The 21,430-nt window shown below is 51.2% G+C and overlaps 1 protein-coding gene across 6 annotated transcripts in view; it reads right to left on the bottom strand.

The window, feature by feature from the left end:
• DPYD (dihydropyrimidine dehydrogenase) overlaps nt 1-21,430 on the bottom strand; it is an 850,395-nt gene that overhangs the window by 190,721 nt on the left and 638,244 nt on the right. For all 6 annotated transcript variants that reach the window (XR_011362703.1, XR_011362702.1, XM_069967717.1 and 3 more), the window contains one exon: nt 11,065-11,207. Coding sequence is in view for 4 of the 6 variants with exons in the window: in XM_069967717.1 (XP_069823818.1) it covers nt 11,065-11,207 (143 nt within the window). In the remaining 2 variants the exon portion in view is untranslated. The remainder of the gene's footprint in view (nt 1-11,064; nt 11,208-21,430) is intronic.

Genomic DNA, 21,430 nt, shown 5'->3' with positions numbered 1-21,430 from the left:
GATGTCTCTGCTATCTGTATACAGCTCTGTGATGTCTCTCCTATCTGTATACAGCTCTGTGATGTCTCTCCTATCTGTATACAGCTCTGTGATGTCTCCGCTATCTGTATACAGCTCTGTGATGTCTCTGCTATCTGTATACAGCTCTGTGATGTCTCTGCTATCTGTATACAGCTCTGTGCACTGTGATGTCTCTGCTATCTGTATACAGCTCTGTGCACTGTGATGTCTCTCCTATCTGTATACAGCTCTGTGATGTCTCTGCTATCTGTATACAGCTCTGTGATGTCTCTGCTATCTGTATACAGCTCTGTGCACTGTGATGTCTCTGCTATCTGTATACAGCTCTGTGATGTCTCTACTATCTGTATACAGCTCTGTGATGTCTCTCCTATCTGTATACAGCTCTGTGATGTCTCTGCTATCTGTATACAGCTCTGTGATGTCTCTGCTATCTGTATACAGCTCTGTGATGTCTCTCCTATCTGTATACAGCTCTGTGATGTCTCTGCTATCTGTATAAAGCTCTGTGCACTGTGATGTCTCTGCTATCTGTATAGAGCTCTGTGATGTCTCTGCTATCTGTATACAGCTCTGTGATGTCTCTCCTATCTGTATACAGCTCTGTGATGTCTCCGCTATCTGTATACAGCTCTGTGCACTGTGATGTCTCCGCTATCTGTATACAGCTCTGTGATGTCTCCGCTATCTGTATACAGCTCTGTGATGTCTCTGCTATCTGTATACAGCTCTGTGATGTCTCTCCTATCTGTATACAGCTCTGTGCTCTGTGATGTCTCTATCTGTATACAGCTCTGTGCACTGTGATGTCTCTGCTATCTGTATACAGCTCTGTGCACTGTGATGTCTCCGCTATCTGTATACAGCTCTGTGCACTGTGATGTCTCCGCTATCTGTATACAGCTCTGTGCACTGTGATGTTTCTGCTATCTGTATACAGCTCTGTGATGTCTCCGCTATCTGTATACAGCTCTGTGATGTCTCCGCTATCTGTATACAGCTCTGTGATGTCTCCGCTATCTGTATACAGCTCTGTGCCCACTTATATGTATCAGTCACCTACTAAGGGGTTAAGCAGCAGTAGTTGGGAGCTGGGGGAGGTGATGCCCCCCCCCCTCACCCCCCCCCCCCCCCCCGGGACTGTAATTAATGCTCTATGTATTTATTATGCAGAAGTTAATTACGGAGCCGGGATCCGACACACTGAAATAGAAAGGTCCGGGTGACACAACATTAGTTTAAATGTTGTTAATTGCGATGTGTGAAGCTGCGGCCTTCTCCTTGCTGAGCCCATCAGACGTCCCACTATATTATACCTGGAGGATTCCGATCAGACGTCCCACTATATTATACCTGGAGGATTCCGATCAGACGTCCCACTATATTATACCTGGAGGATTCCGATCAGACGTCCCACTATATTATACCTGGAGGATTCCGATCAGACGTCCCACTATATTATACCTGGAGGATTCCGATCAGACGTCCCACTATATTATACCTGGAGGATTCCGATCAGACGTCCCACTATATTATACCTGGAGGATTCCGATCAGACGTCCCACTATATTATACCTGGAGGATTCCGATCAGACGTCCCACTATATTATACCTGGAGGATTCCGATCAGACGTCCCACTATATTATACCTGGAGGATTCCGATCAGACGTCCCACTATATTATACCTGGAGGATTCCGATTTCTTACAGGATTCGGTGCATTGGGGTCCATTCACACCTGACACACTGGCTACAATTATACGGGTAGAGAAAGATCTGTTGGTTTCCCAGGTAAGGCGCCACCCCTGGCCATTGACTGGTATTGCGGCTCTGCCCCATTTTCCTACATAGATGAAGGATGGGTTTGTATAATTATTTGCCAGATATTGTCATCAGTCATGTCAATCTAATTTCCCTGTATCCAGCACACGTACACGCACCAGGATCAATCTCATAGGAAGCCTATTCACCATCGGATTGTCTCTAGAGGGTGGAGGGAACCTAGGGGAGGAACAGTATGAGAGGAACAGTGTCTGCTCCTGCACCAATGGGGCGTCCGCTCCTGCACCAATGGGGCGTCCGCTCCTGCACCAATGGGGCGTCCGCTCCTGCACCAATGAGGCGTCCGCGCCTGCACCAGTGTGGTGTCCGCTCCTGTACCAATGGGGTGTCTGCTCCTGTACCAATGGGGTGTCTGCTCCTGCACCAATGGGGTGTCTGCTCCTGCACCAATGGGGTGTCTGCTCCTGCACCAATGGGGTGTCTGCTCCTGCACCAATGGGGTGTCTGCTCCTGCACCAATGGGGTGTCTGCTCCTGCACCAATGGGGTGTCTGCTCCTGCACCAATGGGGTGTCTGCTCCTGCACCAATGGGGTGTCTGCTCCTGCACCAATGGGGTGTCTGCTCCTGCACCAATGGGGTGTCCGCTCCTGCACCAATGGGGTGTCCGCTCCTGCACCAATGGGGTGTCCGCTCCTGCACCAATGGGGTGTCCGCTCCTGCACCAATGGGGTGTCCGCTCCTGCACCAATGGGGTGTCCGCTCCTGCACCAATGGGGTGTCTGCTCCTGCACCAATGGGGTGTCTGCTCCTGCACCAATGGGGTGTCTGCTCCTGCACCAATGGGGTGTCCGCTCCTGCACCAATGGGGTGTCTGCTCCTATACCAATGGGGCGTCCGCTCCTGTACCAATGGGGCGTCTGCTCCTGCACCAATGGGGCGTCTGCTCCTGCACCAATGGAGTGTCTGCTCCTGCACCAATGGGGTGTCTGCTCCTGTACCAGTGTGGTGTCTGCTCCTGTACCAATGGGGTGTCTGCTCCTGCACCAGTGTGGTGTCCGCTCCTGCACCAATGGGGTGTCCGCTCCTGCACCAATGGGGTGTCTGCTCCTGCACCAGTGTGATGTCTGCTCCTGTACCAATGGGGTGTCTGCTCCTGTACCAATGGGGTGTCTTCTCCTGCACCAATGGGGTGTCTTCTCCTGCACCAATGGGGTGTCTGCTCCTGCACCAGTGTGATGTCTGCTCCTGTACCAATGGGGTGTCTGCTCCTGTACCAATGGGGTGTCTGCTCCTGTACCAATGGGGTGTCTTCTCCTGCACCAATGGGGTGTCTTCTCCTGCACCAATGGGGTGTCCGCTCCTGCACCAATGGGGTGTCCGCTCCTGCACCAATGGGGTGTCCGCTCCTGCACCAATGGGGTGTCTGCTCCTGCACCAATGGGGTGTCTGCTCCTGCACCAATGGGGTGTCTGCTCCTGCACCAGTGTGATGTCTGCTCCTGTACCAATGGGGTGTCTGCTCCTGTACCAATGGGGTGTCTTCTCCTGCTCCAATGGGGTGTCTTCTCCTGCACCAATGGGGTGTCTCCTCCTGTACCAGTGTGGTGTCTGCTCCTGTACCAGTTTGGTGTCTGCTCCTGCACCAATGGGGTGTCTGCTCCTGCACCAATGGGGTGTCTTCTCCTGCACCAATGGGGTGTCTGCTCCTTTATGAACATTAAAACTCGTCTCAATTTTTCCAAAACACATCTTGATGATCCCAAAGACATTTGGGAAAACATTCTGTGAAGCGATGAGACAAAAGTGGATCTGTGGAAGGTGCGTGTCCCTTTATATCTGGGGTAAAAGGAACATTCTACCAGCAGTACAATATGGCGGTGGGAGTGTGATGGCCTGGGGCAGTTTTGCTGTGATAAATGGAACTATGAATTCTGCCAAAAGATCCTGAAGGAGAATGTCCGACCATCTGTTTGTGAACTCAAGCTGAAACCAACTTGGGTTCTGCAGCAGGACGATGATCCTAAACACACCAGCAAGTCCACCGCTGATTGGCTGAAGAAAAACAAAATGAAGACTTTGGAGTGGCCGAGCCAAAGTCCTGACCTGAATCCTATTGAGATGTTGTGGTGTGAGATACGGCCGTTCCTGCCGGAAAACCCTCTAATGTAACTGAATTAGAACCATTCTGCAGAGATGATTGGGCCAAAATTACTCCAGAACGCTGGAAAAGACTCAATGCAAGTTATCGCAAACGCTTGGTTGTTGCTGCTAACGGCTTAAGCAGTTTTTAGGGTTAGGGGGCCATCACTGTGTCACACAGGCCATGATGGTTTGGATTTTTCTCCTTTAATAATAAACACCTTCATTTACAAATTGCATTTTGTGTTTACTTGTGTTGTCCTTGACTATTGTTTTAATTTGTTTCATGTTCCGAAACACTTATGTGTGACAAACATGCAAAAAAACAGGAAATGAGGAAGGGGGCAAACACTTTTTCACACCACTGTATGTCTACAGAACAACGGTGACACAACTTGTATTACCGACATACCTCACATCACCCACACCCCTCACATCACACACACCCCTCACATCACACACACCCCTCACATCACCGACACGACTCACATCACCGGCACGCCTCACATCACCAACACCCCTCACATCACCGACACGCCTCACATGACCGACACGACTCACATCACCAACACGACTCACATCACCGACACGCCTCACATCAGCCACACCCCTCACATCACCGAAACACCTCACATCACCCACACCCCTCACATCACCGACACACCTCACATCACCCATACCCCTCACATCACCGACACGCCTCACATCACCGACACGACTCACATCACCGACACGCCTCACATCACCAACACCCCTCACATCACCGACACGCCTCACATCACCAACACCCCTCACATCACCGACACGCCTCACATCACCCACACCCCTCACATCACCGACACACCTCACATCACCCACACCCCTCACATCACCCACACCCCTTACATCACCGACACGCCTCACATCACCGACACGACTCACATCACCGACACGCCTCACATCACCAACACCCCTCACATCACCGACACGCCTCACATCACCGACACGACTCACATCACCGACACGCCTCACATCACCCACACCCCTCACATCACACACACCCCTCACATGACCGACACACTTCACATCACCCACACCCCTCACATCACCCACACCCCTCACGTCACCGACACGCCTCACGTCACCCACACCCCTCACATCACCCACACCCCTCACGTCACCGACACGCCTCACATCACCGACACGCCTCACATCACCGACACGCCTCACATCACCGACACGCCTCGTATCACCGACACACCTCACATCACCGACACACCTCACATCACCGAGACGCCTCACATTACCGACACGCCTCACATCACTGACATGCCTCACGTCACCGGCACACCTCACGTCACCGACACGCCTCACGTCACCGACACGCCTTACATCACCGACACGCCTCAAGTCACCCACACCTCTCACATCACCGACACGCCTCACATTACCCACATCCCTCACATCACCGACACGCCTCGTATCACCGACACACCTCACATCACCCACACCCCTCACATCACCGACACGCCTCACATCACCGACACGCCTCACATCACCAACACCCCTCACATCACCGACACGCCTCACATCACCAACACCCCTCACATCACCGACACGCCTCACATGACCGACACGACTCACATCACTGACACGACTCACATCACCGACACGCCTCACATCACCGACACACCTCACATCAGCCACACCCCTCACATCACCGAAACACCTCACATCACCACCACCCTCACATCACCGAAACACCTCACATCACCCACACACTTCACATCACCGACACACCTCACATCACCCACACCCCTCACATCACCCACACCGCTCACATCACCGACACGCCTCACATCACCGACACGACTCACATCACCGACACGCCTCACATCACCGACACCCCTCACATCACCGACACGACTCACATCACCGACACGCCTCACATCACCCACCCCTCACATGACCGACACACCTCACATCACCCACACCCCTCACATCACCCACACCCCTCACATCACCCACACCCCTCACGTCACCGACACGCCTCACGTCACCGACACGCCTTACGTCACCCACACCCCTCACATCACCGACACACCTCAGATCACCGACACGCCTCACATCACCGACACGCCTCGTATCACCGACACACCTCACATCACCCACACCCCTCACATCACCGACACGCCTCACATCACCGACAAGCCTCGTATCACCGACAAGCCTCACGTCACCGACACGCCTCACATCACCGACACACCTCACATCACCGACACGACTCACATCACCGTCACGACTCACATCACCGACACGACTCACATCACCGACACGCCTCACATCACCGACACGACTCACATCACCGACACGCCTCACATCACCAACACCCCTCACATCACCGACACGCCTCACATCACCAACACCCCTCACATCACCGACACGCCTCACATCACCCACACCCCTCACATCACCGACACACCTCACATCACCCACACCCCTCACATCACCCACACCCCTCACATCACCGACACGCCTCACATCACCGACACGACTCACATCACCGACACGCCTCACATCACCAACACCCCTCACATCACCGACACGCCTCACATCACCGACACGACTCACATCACCGACACGCCTCACATCACCCACACCCCTCACATCACACACACCCCTCACATGACCGACACACTTCACATCACCCACACCCCTCACATCACCCACACCCCTCACGTCACCGACACGCCTCACGTCACCCACACCCCTCACATCACCCACACCCCTCACGTCACCGACACGCCTCACATCACCGACACGCCTCACATCACCGACACGCCTCACATCACCGACACGCCTCACATGACCGACACGACTCACATCACTGACACGACTCACATCACCGACACGCCTCACATCACCGACACACCTCACATCAGCCACACCCCTCACATCACCGAAACACCTCACATCACCACCACCCTCACATCACCGAAACACCTCACATCACCCACACACTTCACATCACCGACACACCTCACATCACCCACACCCCTCACATCACCCACACCGCTCACATCACCGACACGCCTCACATCACCGACACGACTCACATCACCGACACGCCTCACATCACCGACACCCCTCACATCACCGACACGACTCACATCACCGACACGCCTCACATCACCCACCCCTCACATGACCGACACACCTCACATCACCCACACCCCTCACATCACCCACACCCCTCACATCACCCACACCCCTCACGTCACCGACACGCCTCACGTCACCGACACGCCTTACGTCACCCACACCCCTCACATCACCGACACACCTCAGATCACCGACACGCCTCACATCACCGACACGCCTCGTATCACCGACACACCTCACATCACCCACACCCCTCACATCACCGACACGCCTCACATCACCGACAAGCCTCGTATCACCGACAAGCCTCACGTCACCGACACGCCTCACATCACCGACACACCTCACATCACCGACACGACTCACATCACCGTCACGACTCACATCACCGACACGACTCACATCACCGACACGCCTCACATCACCGACACGACTCACATCACCGACACGCCTCACATCACCAACACCCCTCACATCACCGACACGCCTCACATCACCAACACCCCTCACATCACCGACACGCCTCACATCACCCACACCCCTCACATCACCGACACACCTCACATCACCCACACCCCTCACATCACCCACACCCCTCACATCACCGACACGCCTCACATCACCGACACGACTCACATCACCGACACGCCTCACATCACCAACACCCCTCACATCACCGACACGCCTCACATCACCGACACGACTCACATCACCGACACGCCTCACATCACCCACACCCCTCACATCACACACACCCCTCACATGACCGACACACTTCACATCACCCACACCCCTCACATCACCCACACCCCTCACGTCACCGACACGCCTCACGTCACCCACACCCCTCACATCACCCACACCCCTCACGTCACCGACACGCCTCACATCACCGACACGCCTCACATCACCGACACGCCTCACATCACCGACACGCCTCGTATCACCGACACACCTCACATCACCGACACACCTCACATCACCGAGACGCCTCACATTACCGACACGCCTCACATCACTGACATGCCTCACGTCACCGGCACACCTCACGTCACCGACACGCCTCACGTCACCGACACGCCTTACATCACCGACACGCCTCAAGTCACCCACACCTCTCACATCACCGACACGCCTCACATTACCCACATCCCTCACATCACCGACACGCCTCGTATCACCGACACACCTCACATCACCCACACCCCTCACATCACCGACACGCCTCACATCACCGACACGCCTCACATCACCAACACCCCTCACATCACCGACACGCCTCACATCACCAACACCCCTCACATCACCGACACGCCTCACATGACCGACACGACTCACATCACTGACACGACTCACATCACCGACACGCCTCACATCACCGACACACCTCACATCAGCCACACCCCTCACATCACCGAAACACCTCACATCACCACCACCCTCACATCACCGAAACACCTCACATCACCCACACACTTCACATCACCGACACACCTCACATCACCCACACCCCTCACATCACCCACACCGCTCACATCACCGACACGCCTCACATCACCGACACGACTCACATCACCGACACGCCTCACATCACCGACACCCCTCACATCACCGACACGACTCACATCACCGACACGCCTCACATCACCCACCCCTCACATGACCGACACACCTCACATCACCCACACCCCTCACATCACCCACACCCCTCACATCACCCACACCCCTCACGTCACCGACACGCCTCACGTCACCGACACGCCTTACGTCACCCACACCCCTCACATCACCGACACACCTCAGATCACCGACACGCCTCACATCACCGACACGCCTCGTATCACCGACACACCTCACATCACCCACACCCCTCACATCACCGACACGCCTCACATCACCGACAAGCCTCGTATCACCGACAAGCCTCACGTCACCGACACGCCTCACATCACCGACACACCTCACATCACCGACACGACTCACATCACCGTCACGACTCACATCACCGACACGACTCACATCACCGACACGACTCACATCACCGACACGACTCACATCACCGACACGACTCACATCACCGACACGCCTCACGTCACCCACAACCCTCACATCACCGAAACATCTCACATCACCCACACCCCTCACATCACCGACACACCTCACATCACCGACACACCTCACATCACTCACACCCCTCACATCACCGACACACCTAACATCACCGACACCCCTCACATCACCCACACCCCTCACATCACCGACACGCCTCACATCACCCACACCTCTCACATCACCGACACGCCTCACATCACCCACACCTCTCACATCACCGACACGCCTCACATCACCCACACCTCTCACATCACCCACACCTCTCACATCACCGACACGCCTCACGTCACCCACACGCCTCACATCACCCACACCTCTCACATCACCGACACGCCTCACATCACCCACACCTCTCACATCACCGACACGCCTCACATCACCCACACGCCTCACATCACACACACGCCTCGTATCAGCGACACACCTCACATCACCGACACACCTCACGTCACTGACACCTCTCATATCACCCACACCCCTCATATCACTGTCCTCCGGTGGCGGATGCGTAATATAAAGCAGTACAGTTAAGTGTACGGTGGCGGCGGATCTCCCGCTGCCCTTGATGCTTTAATCAAACGCTTCCACTTTATCAAGCACTTAGCAAGGCCAAGTAAGACACCTTGGGGGAGATATTATATGGAGCAATTATGGAAATAAGTAATAATGACCTGGTTAAATATTCACTGTATACATTGCATGTCACATTAAACCCTAAGAAAATCAGCACTTATTGCCTCATTATAGGCTCCAGAGGTAGGTATTACGCTCCGGCGCGGAGCAACAACCAGCAGAAGCTGTAATTATAATCATGAAATATTTATCTCCTACTGGGGGTCGGTGGGGATGGCGGCTGGTGTTACAGGATGGAAGGTATTGTGGAGGTCACAAGTGTGTGAATATGGATGATCCCAGAGTCACCCATCCTCATGGTGTCACCCATTACTAAAGGAGTGGTGGGGATGGCGGCTGGTGGTACAGGATGGAAGGTATTGTGGAGGTCACAAGAGTGTGAATATGGATGATCCCGGAGTCACCCATCCTCATGGTGTCACCCATTACTGAGGGAGTGGTGGGGATGGTGCTGGTGCTTACAGGATGGAAGGTATTGTGGAGGTCACAAGTGTGTGAATATGGATGATCCCGGAGTCACCCATCCTCATGGTGTCACCCATTACTGAGGGAGTGGTGGGGATGGTGCTGGTGTTACAGGATGGAAGGTATTGTGGAGGTCACAAGAGTGTGAATATGGATGATCCCGGAGTCACCCATCCTCATGGTGTCACCCATTACTGGAGGCCTCCACAGGGACGGGCCAGTCTCACTATACTCTCATTATTGGTGAAGAGTCCCCAGGACCGGTCGTGCGCACACACAAGCATCAGCCCACATTACCCAACATTACAGAAAACTCCACAAGAATTCAGGTCAGCCATGTTATTAGACCCTTTACCCCCAAAATAAATACTGAAAATCAAAGAAAACTCCTTAAAGTAGTTAAGGAATTTTACAGAATCCAAAGAGCATGGCTGCGTTCTTCAAGAGAACAGCTTCCCTCCAGTCCACAGGCCATGTGTGGTACTGCAGCTTTGCCAGTTACGTCAGTTTAGCTGAGGTGTAATACCAGACACAACCTGAGCACAGATGGGGCACTGCCTATAAACAGAAAAGCCTTGTTTTTTTAGTTTACACATTTAATATTGAAACATTGTTTCTAGTAACTTTACTCCTCACAGTAACAATGAATATTTATTACCCAAGAAAAATAAACTCCCAGAATTCCTGTAACACTGAGTCGACTCACCTGGAAGCCACTGAGAGAAGATTCATCACTTTTCTATATCAGAGAATAAGACGTCTTCTCCTTACCTGCAGCACTGAGGCTCCGCTATGGAGAAACTGCAGCCCACTCTCTGCCGAGTCAATCCCACCAGTGGCAAGAATAGGAAATCCAGGAATGGCGCGAGCAATGGCCGAGACCGCCCGGAGAGCGATTGGTCTGATGGCGTTGCCTAAAACAGAAAGGAAATATAATTTTGGGTCTACATTACTCTTTTGCCCAAACCCCGATTGCCTCATATTGTGGTCTTGTTGGCCCCGAAGCCAGCAGCTAGCTGATCCCGGAACACGTCTAGAGGCCGAACTCTGGTGTCCTCTGTCGAGAAGCCCAAGTCCTTGTATAAAAGAATGAAAACCTGGTTAGGTGGCACAGTCGGTCTTCAGTGCTGGTTGTTACAATGTCTCATCAGCCAATCACTGGGTAAAACATCACAGGAACCAGGAAAAAGTGGACAGCAGTGGGGACTGAGCGGAGGTCAGGAGCATAGCCTCGGGGTCTCAGTGCACATGTGGGTGGGGGGATCCTGTCCGGAGGTCAGGGGCTCTGCCTCGGGGTCTCAGTGCACAGGTGGGTGGGGGGATCCTGTACGGAGGTCAGGGGCTATGCCCCGGGGTCTCATTACACATGTGGGTGGGGGGATCCTGTACGGAGGTCAGGGGCTCTGCCTAGGGGTCTCATTACACATGTGGGTGGGGGGATCCTGTCCGGAGGTCGGGGGCTCTGCCTCGGGGTCTCAGTGCACAGGTGGGTGGGGGGATCCTGTGTGGAGGTCAGGGGCTCTGCCTCGGGGTCTCAGTGCACATGTGGGTGGGGGGATCCTGTCCGGAGGTCAGGGGCACAGCCTCGGGGTCTCAGTGCACATGTGGGTGGGGGGATCCTGTACGGAGGTCGGGGGCTCTGCCTCGGGGTCTCAGTGCACATGTGGGTGGGGGGATTCTGTACGGAGGTTAGGGGCACAGCCTCGGGGTCTCAGTGCACATGTGGGTGGGGGGATCCTGTACGGAGGTCAGGGGCTCTGCCTTGGGGTCTCATTACACATGTGGGTGGGGGCATCCTGTACGGAGGTCTGGGATACAGCCTCGGGGTCTCAGTGCACAGGTGGGTGGGGGGATCCTGTACGGAGGTCAGGGGCTCTGCCTCGGGGTCTCAGTGCACATGTGGGTGGGGGGATCCTGTACGGAGGTCAGGGGCTCTGCCTTGGGGTCTCATTACACATGTGGGTGGGGGGATCCTGTACGGAGGTCAGGGGCTCTGCCTCGGGGTCTCAGTGCACAGGTGGGTGGGGGGATCCTGTGTGGAGGTCAGGGGCTCTGCCTCGGGGTCTCAGTGCACAGGTGGGTGGGGGGATCCTGTACGGAGGTCAGGGGCTTTGCCCCGGGGTCTCAGTGCACATGTGGGTGGGGGGATCCTGTACGGAGGTCAGGGGCTTTGCCCCGGGGTCTCAGTGCACATGTGGGTGGGGGGATCCTGTACGGAGGTCGGGGGCTCTGCCTCGGGGTCTCAGTGCACAGGTGGGTGGGGGGATCCTGTCCGGGGGTCAGGGGCTCTGCCTCGGGGTCTCAGTGCACATGTGGGTGGGGGGATTCTGTACAGAGGTTAGGGGCACAGCCTCGGGGTCTCAGTGCACATGTGGGTGGGGGGATCCTGTACGGAGGTCAGGGGCTCTGCCTTGGGGTCTCATTACACATGTGGGTGGGGGGATCCTGTACGGAGGTCAGGGGCTCTGCCTTGGGGTCTCATTACACATGTGGGTGGGGGGATCCTGTACGGAGGTCAGGGGCACAGCCTCGGGGTCTCAGTGCACAGGTGGATGGGGGGATCCTGTCCGGGGGTCAGGGGCTCTGCCCCGGGGTCTCAGTGCACATGTGGGGTCATGTATAGGGCTCAGGGCCATTACAACCTTTTCCTATACTGCACCACCATAACAACTCAGGACTGAACCCTTGCTGTTGTCGGACTAAATTAAGATTTTCTACGTAGAAGACTGATAAGACACTGATCATTCACGGTCTTAGAACATTCTCCTAGATATCCGGTCATAGGAGGCTGCGGGTTTATAGCTGTGGGAGTGTTATTGTCTTATGTAATAAACGGCTGGATATCTATGTGCCCCCCCCCCCCCCCCCCCCCCCCCCCGTAGCTTTGGTTAATGACATTTCCTCCAACAAGACACAAAGCGATAGATAAGAACCCAACCGTTCTACTCACAGCTCTAAAACGTGGAGCCAGGATGGTGAGATGTCATGGTGGGGCCACACCGCGGGTTGTTACTCTTTGTAGATTATACTAGTCATCAGAGAGAAGTTCAAGTGTGTTCTGGTTTGTCGGAACCTGAACTCTCGGCATTCGATTACCGGTGGCTGAAGAAGCTTTATACCGCCTAGGAAGCCCGGGAAAACATGAAGACAATCATAGACCAGAGGTGTCAGACTCCGGCCCTGCAGCTGAACTACATTTCCCACCATGCCTGGGCAGCCAAAGCTTTAGCTCTCCAGGCATGATGGGGATTGTAGTTCAGCTGGAGGGCCGGAGTCTGACACTACTGGTCTATGGCTCCCTCCATATTTTCCCGGGCTTCCTAGGCCGGCATCCAGCTTCTTCAGCCACCAGTAATCGAATACCGAGAGTTCAGGTTCAGGCTAACCCAACGGTGCTGGATGTCCGCTCATCTCTAGTTATCGGTATTTGTTTTCATGCTTTATGAAATGTTATTTAAACCCAAAGTATTAATGCAAAAGCTGCAAAAGTAGAGACGGTAAAATCCCTGCTCGTCATTCACCCAAATCCGTATAGATAGCGGCAGTAGGAGGACGGGGGTGATGCTCCACAAGACGATACCACAGGGGACACATAGATCTACAGCTAAGAACGGTTGGAACAATGTTTCCGATGGTTTCTTGCCTGCCGGTGACTTCCATAGCCTCTGAGGTAACTAAGCAACTTTCCCGCCGGCTCTCCCGTCATCGCAGGATAATTAGCTATTTCTTGAGATAACCAATTGTGGTAGAAATAATTGTAATCGAATGCCCTGGACCGACTCCTATAAACTCCAATAACAGTGGGAAGATAATCTCTGACATTTGCAAATGCCATTAATTCACCTTTCCCTCTGACAGTACAGCGGCGGCAGCGGCGGCAGCGCTATGTCTATTATAAAATAACACGGCGGCGTAATCTAACAATGCCATGTGCCGAGCCTTTCGCACACAAGAGAAGGGAACATGAGAAGGGTTAGGGGCAGAACACTATATAACGGCCCGGGGGTGGAAGGCGACCCAACTGAACAAAGAGTTATTACAGATCTCCTTACTCTAAGGCCGACTGTAAGGTTCCAGGAGTGACAAGGATTCCGCAACAAACTCATGAAATGCGCAAATGTTTTACATAGAGAGCAGCGACATCTGGTCCAGAGCAAAGTCTCCTCATAGACTGACCCTCTCCTCATAGACTGAGCCTCTCCTCATAGACTGACCCTCTCCTCATAGACTGACCCTCTCCTCATAGACTGACCCTCTCCTAATAGACTGACCCTCTCCTCATAGACTGACCCTCTCCTCATAGACTGACCCTCTCCTAATAGACTGACCCTCTCCTCATAGACTGACCCTCTCCTCATAGACTGACCCTCTCCTCATAGACTGACCCTCTCCTCATAGACTGACCCTCTCCTCATAGACTGACCCTATCCTCATAGACTGACCCTCTCCTCATAGACTGACCCTCTCCTCATAGACTGACCCTCTCCTCATAGACTGACCCTATCCTCATAGACTGACCCTCTCCTCATAGACTGACCCTCTCCTCATAGACTGACCCTCTCCTCATAGACTGAGCCTCTCCTCATAGACTGACCCTCTCCTCATAGACTGACCCTCTCCTCATAGACTGACCCTATCCTCATAGACTGACCCTCTCCTCATAGACTAACCCTCTCCTCATAGACTGACCCTCTCCTCATAGACTGACCCTCTCCTCATAGACTGACCCTCTCCTCATAGACTGACCCTCTCCTCATAGACTGACCCTCTCCTCATAGACTGACCCTATCCTCATAGACTGACCCTCTCCTCATAGACTAACCCTCTCCTCATAGACTGACCCTCTCCTCATAGACTGACCCTCTCCTCATAGACTGACCCTCTCCTCATAGACTGACCCTCTCCTCCTAGACTGACCCACTCCTCATAGACTGACCCTCTCCTCCTAGACTGACCCACTCCTCATAGACTGACCCTCTCCTCCTAGACTGACCCTCTCCTCATAGACTGACCCTATCCTTATAGACTGACCCTCTCCTCATAGACTGACCCTCTCCTCATAGACTGACCCTCTCCTCCTAGACTGACCCTCTCCTCATAGACTGACCCTCTCCTCATAGACTGACCCTATCCTCATAGACTGACCCTCTCCTTATAGACTGACCCTCTCCTTATAGACTGACCCTCTCCTTATAGACTGACCCTCTCCTTATAGACTGACCCTCTCCTCCTAGACTGACCCACTCCTCATAGACTGACCCTCTCCTCCTAGACTGACCCTCTCCTCATAGACTGACCCTATCCTTATAGACTGAGGGTCCTATTACATGGGGCGATTTTTAAAGATTAACAATAAACGATCGCAAACAAGATTGTTTATTGTTAACCTGAAATCGTTCACCATATTACACAGAACGATGGTCGTTAGATACCATCGTTATTACGATCGTTTATTCCTTCTGATCTCAGGAAAACAATGGGCAATATGCTATTACACTGAACGACTAGTGAAAAAATGCAGAACTTGAATGAACGAACGTGGAATTACAGCAAACGATTAACAATAATTTTAGGTTCAGATCTAAATCAACGATCAACGACATACGAACGATTTTTCGATCGTTGCCTGCAATTACACAGAACAATTATCATTTAAATTCGAATGATATAACGATTTTTCGCACGATAATCGTCCCGTGTAATAGGGCTCTGACCCCCTCCTCATAGACTGACGCTATTCTGCCCTCTCCTCATACACTTCATCTATTCTGTCCTCTCCTCACAGACTGTCCACATGGAAACCTTTATATATGTTACAAAAAGGAAGAAGGGAAAGCAGGACAATTTGGAAACCTTCTATACTGCAAGTTACAGGAGGAAGAAGGGAAAGGGAGGACATGATGGGAACCTTTATATATGTTACAGGAGGAAGAAGGGAAAGGAGGACATGATGGAAACCTTTATATATGTTACAGGAGGAAGAAGGGAAAGGGAGGACATGATGGAAACCTTTCTATATGTTACAGGAGGAAGAAGGGAAAGGGAGGACATGATGGAAACCTTTATATATGTTACAGGGGGAAGAAGGGAAAGGGAGGACATGATGGAAACCTTTATAAATGTTACAGGGGGAAGAAGGGAAAGGAAGGACATGATGGAAACCTTTATATATGTTACAGGAGGAAGAAGGGAAAGGGGAGGACATGATGGAAACCTTTATATATGTTACAGGAGGAAGAAGGGAAAGGGAGGACATGATGGAAACCTTTATAAATGTTACAGGAGGAAGAAGGGAAAGGGAGGACATGATGGAAACCTTTATAAATGTTACAGGAGGAAGAAGGGAAAGGGGAGGACATGATGGAAACCTTTATATATGTTACAGGAGGAAGAAGGGAAAGGGAGGACATGATGGAAACCTTTATATATGTTACAGGAGGAAGAAGGGAAAGGGGGACATGATGGAAACCTTTATATATGTTACAGGAGGAAGAAGGGAAAGGGAGGACATGATGGAAACCTTTATATATGTTACAGGAGGAAGAAGGGAAAGGGGGACATGATGGAAACCTTTATATATGTTACAGGGGGAAGAAGGGAAAGGAAGGACATGATGGAAACCTTTATATATGTTTCAGGGGGAAGAAGGGAAAGGGAGGACATGATGGAAACCTTTCTATATGTTACAGGAGGAAGAAGGGAAAGGGAGGACATGATGGAAACCTTTATATATGTTACAGGGGGAAGAAGGGAAAGGGGAGGACATGATGGAAACCTTTATATATGTTACAGGAGGAAGAAGGGAAAGGGAGGACATGATGGAAACCTTTATATATGTTACAGGAGGAAGAAGGGAAAGGGGGACATGATGGAAACCTTTATATATGTTACAGGGGGAAGAAGGGAAAGGAAGGACATGATGGAAACCTTTATATATGTTTAAGGGGGAAGAAGGGAAAGGGAGGACATGATGGAAACCTTTCTATATGTTACAGGAGGAAGAAGGGAAAGGGAGGACATGATGGAAACCTTTATATATGTTACAGGGGGAAGAAGGGAAAGGGAGGACATGATGGAAACCTTTATAAATGTTACAGGGGGAAGAAGGGAAAGGAAGGACATGATGGAAACCTTTATATATGTTACAGGAGGAAGAAGGGAAAGGGGAGGACATGATGGAAACCTTTATATATGTTACAGGAGGAAGAAGGGAAAGGGAGGACATGATGGAAACCTTTATAAATGTTACAGGAGGAAGAAGGGAAAGGGAGGACATGATGGAAACCTTTATAAATGTTACAGGAGGAAGAAGGGAAAGGGGAGGACATGATGGAAACCTTTATATATGTTACAGGAGGAAGAAGGGAAAGGGAGGACATGATGGAAACCTTTATATATGTTACAGGAGGAAGAAGGGAAAGGGGGACATGATGGAAACCTTTATATATGTTACAGGGGGAAGAAGGGAAAGGAAGGACATGATGGAAACCTTTATATATGTTTCAGGGGGAAGAAGGGAAAGGGGGGACATGATGGAAACCTTTATATATGCTACAGGGGGAAGAAGGGAAAGGAAGGACATGATGGAAACCTTTCTATATGTTACAGGAGGAAGAAGGGAAAGGGAGGACATGATGGAAACCTTTATATATGTTACAGGGGGAAGAAGGGAAAGGAAGGAGGACATGATGGAAACCTTTCTATATGTTACAGGAGGAAGAAGGGAAAGGGAGGACATGATGGAAACCTTTCTATATGTTACAAAAAGGAAGAAGGGAAAGGGGGTACATGATGGAAACCTTTATATATGTTACAGGGGGAAGAAGGGAAAGGGGGACATGATGGAAACCTTTATATATGTTACAGGAGGAAGAAGGGAAAGGAAGGACATGATGGAAACCTTTATATATGTTACAGGAGGAAGAAGGGAAAGGGGGGGACATCATGGAAACCTTTATATATGTCACTATCTTTACCTACCAACCCTTCTCCTATGTCACTATCCTTACCTACCAACCCTTCTCCTATGTCACTATCCTTACCCACCAACCCTTCTTCTATGTCACTATCCTTACCCACCAACCCTTCTCCTATGTCACTATCCTTACCCACCAACCCTTCTCCTATGTCACTATCCTTACCTACCAACCCTTCTCCTATGTCACTATCCTTACCCACCAACCCTTCTTCTATGTCACTACCCTTACCCACCAACCCTTCTCCTATGTCACTATCCTTACCCACCAACCCTTCTCCTATGTCACTATCCTTACCCACCAACCCTTCTCCTATGTCACTATCCTTACCCACCAACCCTTCTCCTATGTCACTATCCTTACCCACCAACCCTTCTCCTATGTCACTATCCTTACCTACCAACCCTTCTCCTATGTCATTGTCCTTACCTACCAACCCTTCTCCTATGTCACTATCCTTACCCACCAACACTTCTCCTATGTCACTATCCTTACCTACCAACCCTTCTCCTATGTCACTATGCTTACCCACCAACCCTTCTCCTATGTCACTATCCTTACCTACCAACCCTTCTCCTGTCACTATCCTAAGCTACCAACCCTTCTCCTATGTCACTATCCTTACCTACCAACCCTTCTCCTATGTCACTATCCTTACCTACCAACCCTTCTCCTATGTCACTATCCTTACCTACCAACCCTTCTCCTGTCACTATCCTAAGCTACCAACCCTTCTCCTATGTCACTATCCTTACCTACCAACCCTTCTCCTATGTCACTATCCTTACCTACCAACCCTTCTCCTATGTCACTATGCTTACCCACCAACCCTTCTCCTATGTCACTATCCTTACCTACCAACCCTTCTCCTATGTCACTATCGTTACCCACCAACCCTTCTCCTATGTCACTATCCTTACCTACCAACCCTTCTCCTATGTCACTATCCTTACCTACCAACCCTTCTCCTATGTCACTATCCTTCCTTACCAACCCTTCTCCTATGTCACTATCCTTACCTACCAACCCTTCTCCTATGTCATTATCCTTACCTACCAACCCTTCTCCTATGTCACTATCCTTACCTACCAACCCTTCTATGTCACTATCCTTACCTACCAAACTTTCTCCTATGTCACTATCCTTACCTACCAACCCTTCTCCTATGTCACTATCCTTACCTACCAAACCTTCTCCTATGTCACTATCCTTACCCACCAACCTTTCTCCTATGTCACTATCCTTACCCACCAACCCTTCTCCTATGTCACTATCCTTACCCACCAACCCTTCTCCTATGTCACTATCCTTACCTACCAATCCTCCTATGTCACTATCGTTACCCACCAACACTTCTCCTATGTCACTATCCTTACCTACCAACCCTTCTCCTATGTCACTATCCTTACCCACCAACCCTTCTCCTGTCACTATCCTTACCTACCAACCCTTCTCCTATGTCACTATCCTTACCCACCAACCCTTCTCCTATGTCACTATCCTTACCCACCAACACTTCTCCTATGTCACTATCCTTACCTACCAACCCTTCTATGTCACTATCCTTACCTACCAACCCTTTTTCTATGTCACTATCCTTACCCACCAGCCCTTCTCCTATGTCACTATCCTTACCTACCAACCCTCCTATGTCACTATCCTTACCCACCAGCCCTTCTCCTATGTCACTATCCTTACCCACCAACCCTTCTCCTATGTCACTATCCTTACCTACCAACCCTTCTCCTATGTCACTATCCTTACCTACCAACCCTCCTATGTCACTATCCTTACCCACCAGCCCTTCTCCTATGTCACTATCCTTACCCACCAACCCTTCTCTTATTCAAAACCCTTCAAAACAGGCCACATGATGCATCATCTGTTAACATTCTTTATTAATAAAGCAAAGTTCTGGCGATCTTCAATACTGGGGTCTCTTAAGAAGATGACATCTTGTATTACCCTGTAAGTTATTGAACCAAGATATGATGGATGTTATTGTTGTACGTTGGTGTGGCTGGTGGGAGTGAGGACATCTCCCTGGTGTACTGGGATCTCGATGCTCCCCTCTACATTGGTTTGGCTGGTGGGAGTGAGGACGTCTACCTGGTGTACTGGGATCTCGATGCTCCCCTCTACATTGGTCTGGCTGGTGGGAGTGAGGACGTCTCCCTGGTGTACTGGGATCCCGATGCTCCTCTGTGTTTGGGTGCTGTCCACCACCCTGCTTCTCCCGAGGTTCTTCCATTTTTCTTTAACATTACTTCTCTTGCACTTTGTTTTTCCCATCAACAACCAATTTAGAACATTTGTAAATGAAAAAGTAACGTATGATGCCAGGTAGTTACTGGGGCCAATATGTCTTTAACACCGACGACTGACAAGCCACGCTGTTACACATCATGTCTGTTTAGCAGCAATTTACAACTACTATAGCAGCAATCTGGGCGCTCACACTTATTAATCTAAAGGCAGAATTCAATGCTGCGTCAATAGGCTGCTACTTGTTATGGAGTCATGTGGTGCAGCCCGAGGAAAATAGGAAACAGCAAAGAAATATTCACATTCTGGTTTCGGTTACTTATCATACATTGGCTGCAGAGTGTCTTCCAATGAACTGGGGCACATGAGGAACCTTGCTCTAAAGCTCCATAGAGAAGCCGTCACCATAAGGAACGCTCCATCACTGCACTCCAGTCCTTCACACAGGATTTAACCTTATTTATAAAGGGAATCCGTCCTCTCCGTTGATCCCGTCGTTACCATCCCGCTAAAATATTAATAAGGTTACGTCTTAATCAAAACTTTATTGCATCTTCACATCTTCCATTTATCATCTCCTCCACTGGCTGAAGTATAAATCCTGGATGAAATTATGTCTCTGGCTATGTTAGGATAAATTATTGCTTTACGTGTAGTGTGTAGATTGAGTCAGCGGACTGGACTGGTTTCATGACAAATTGTTGCAAACACTTTGTAAAATGAAGCTGCTATGGAGAATGATACATGCTCTGCTCTACAGGACGGGACGAATTCTGCACAGTATCCTCAAGAGATGTGTCCACCAGATGCATCCACCCAACTGATGTGTCCACCCAACTGATGGTCCACACAGCAAATGTGTCCACAAAACCGATGCATCCAACCAACTGATGTGT

The sequence above is a fragment of the Dendropsophus ebraccatus genome, chromosome 4 (genome assembly GCF_027789765.1).
Source record: "Dendropsophus ebraccatus isolate aDenEbr1 chromosome 4, aDenEbr1.pat, whole genome shotgun sequence".
In the NCBI taxonomy this organism is placed as follows: domain Eukaryota; kingdom Metazoa; phylum Chordata; class Amphibia; order Anura; family Hylidae; genus Dendropsophus; species Dendropsophus ebraccatus.
This window is presented reverse-complemented; position numbering and strand designations above follow the sequence as displayed.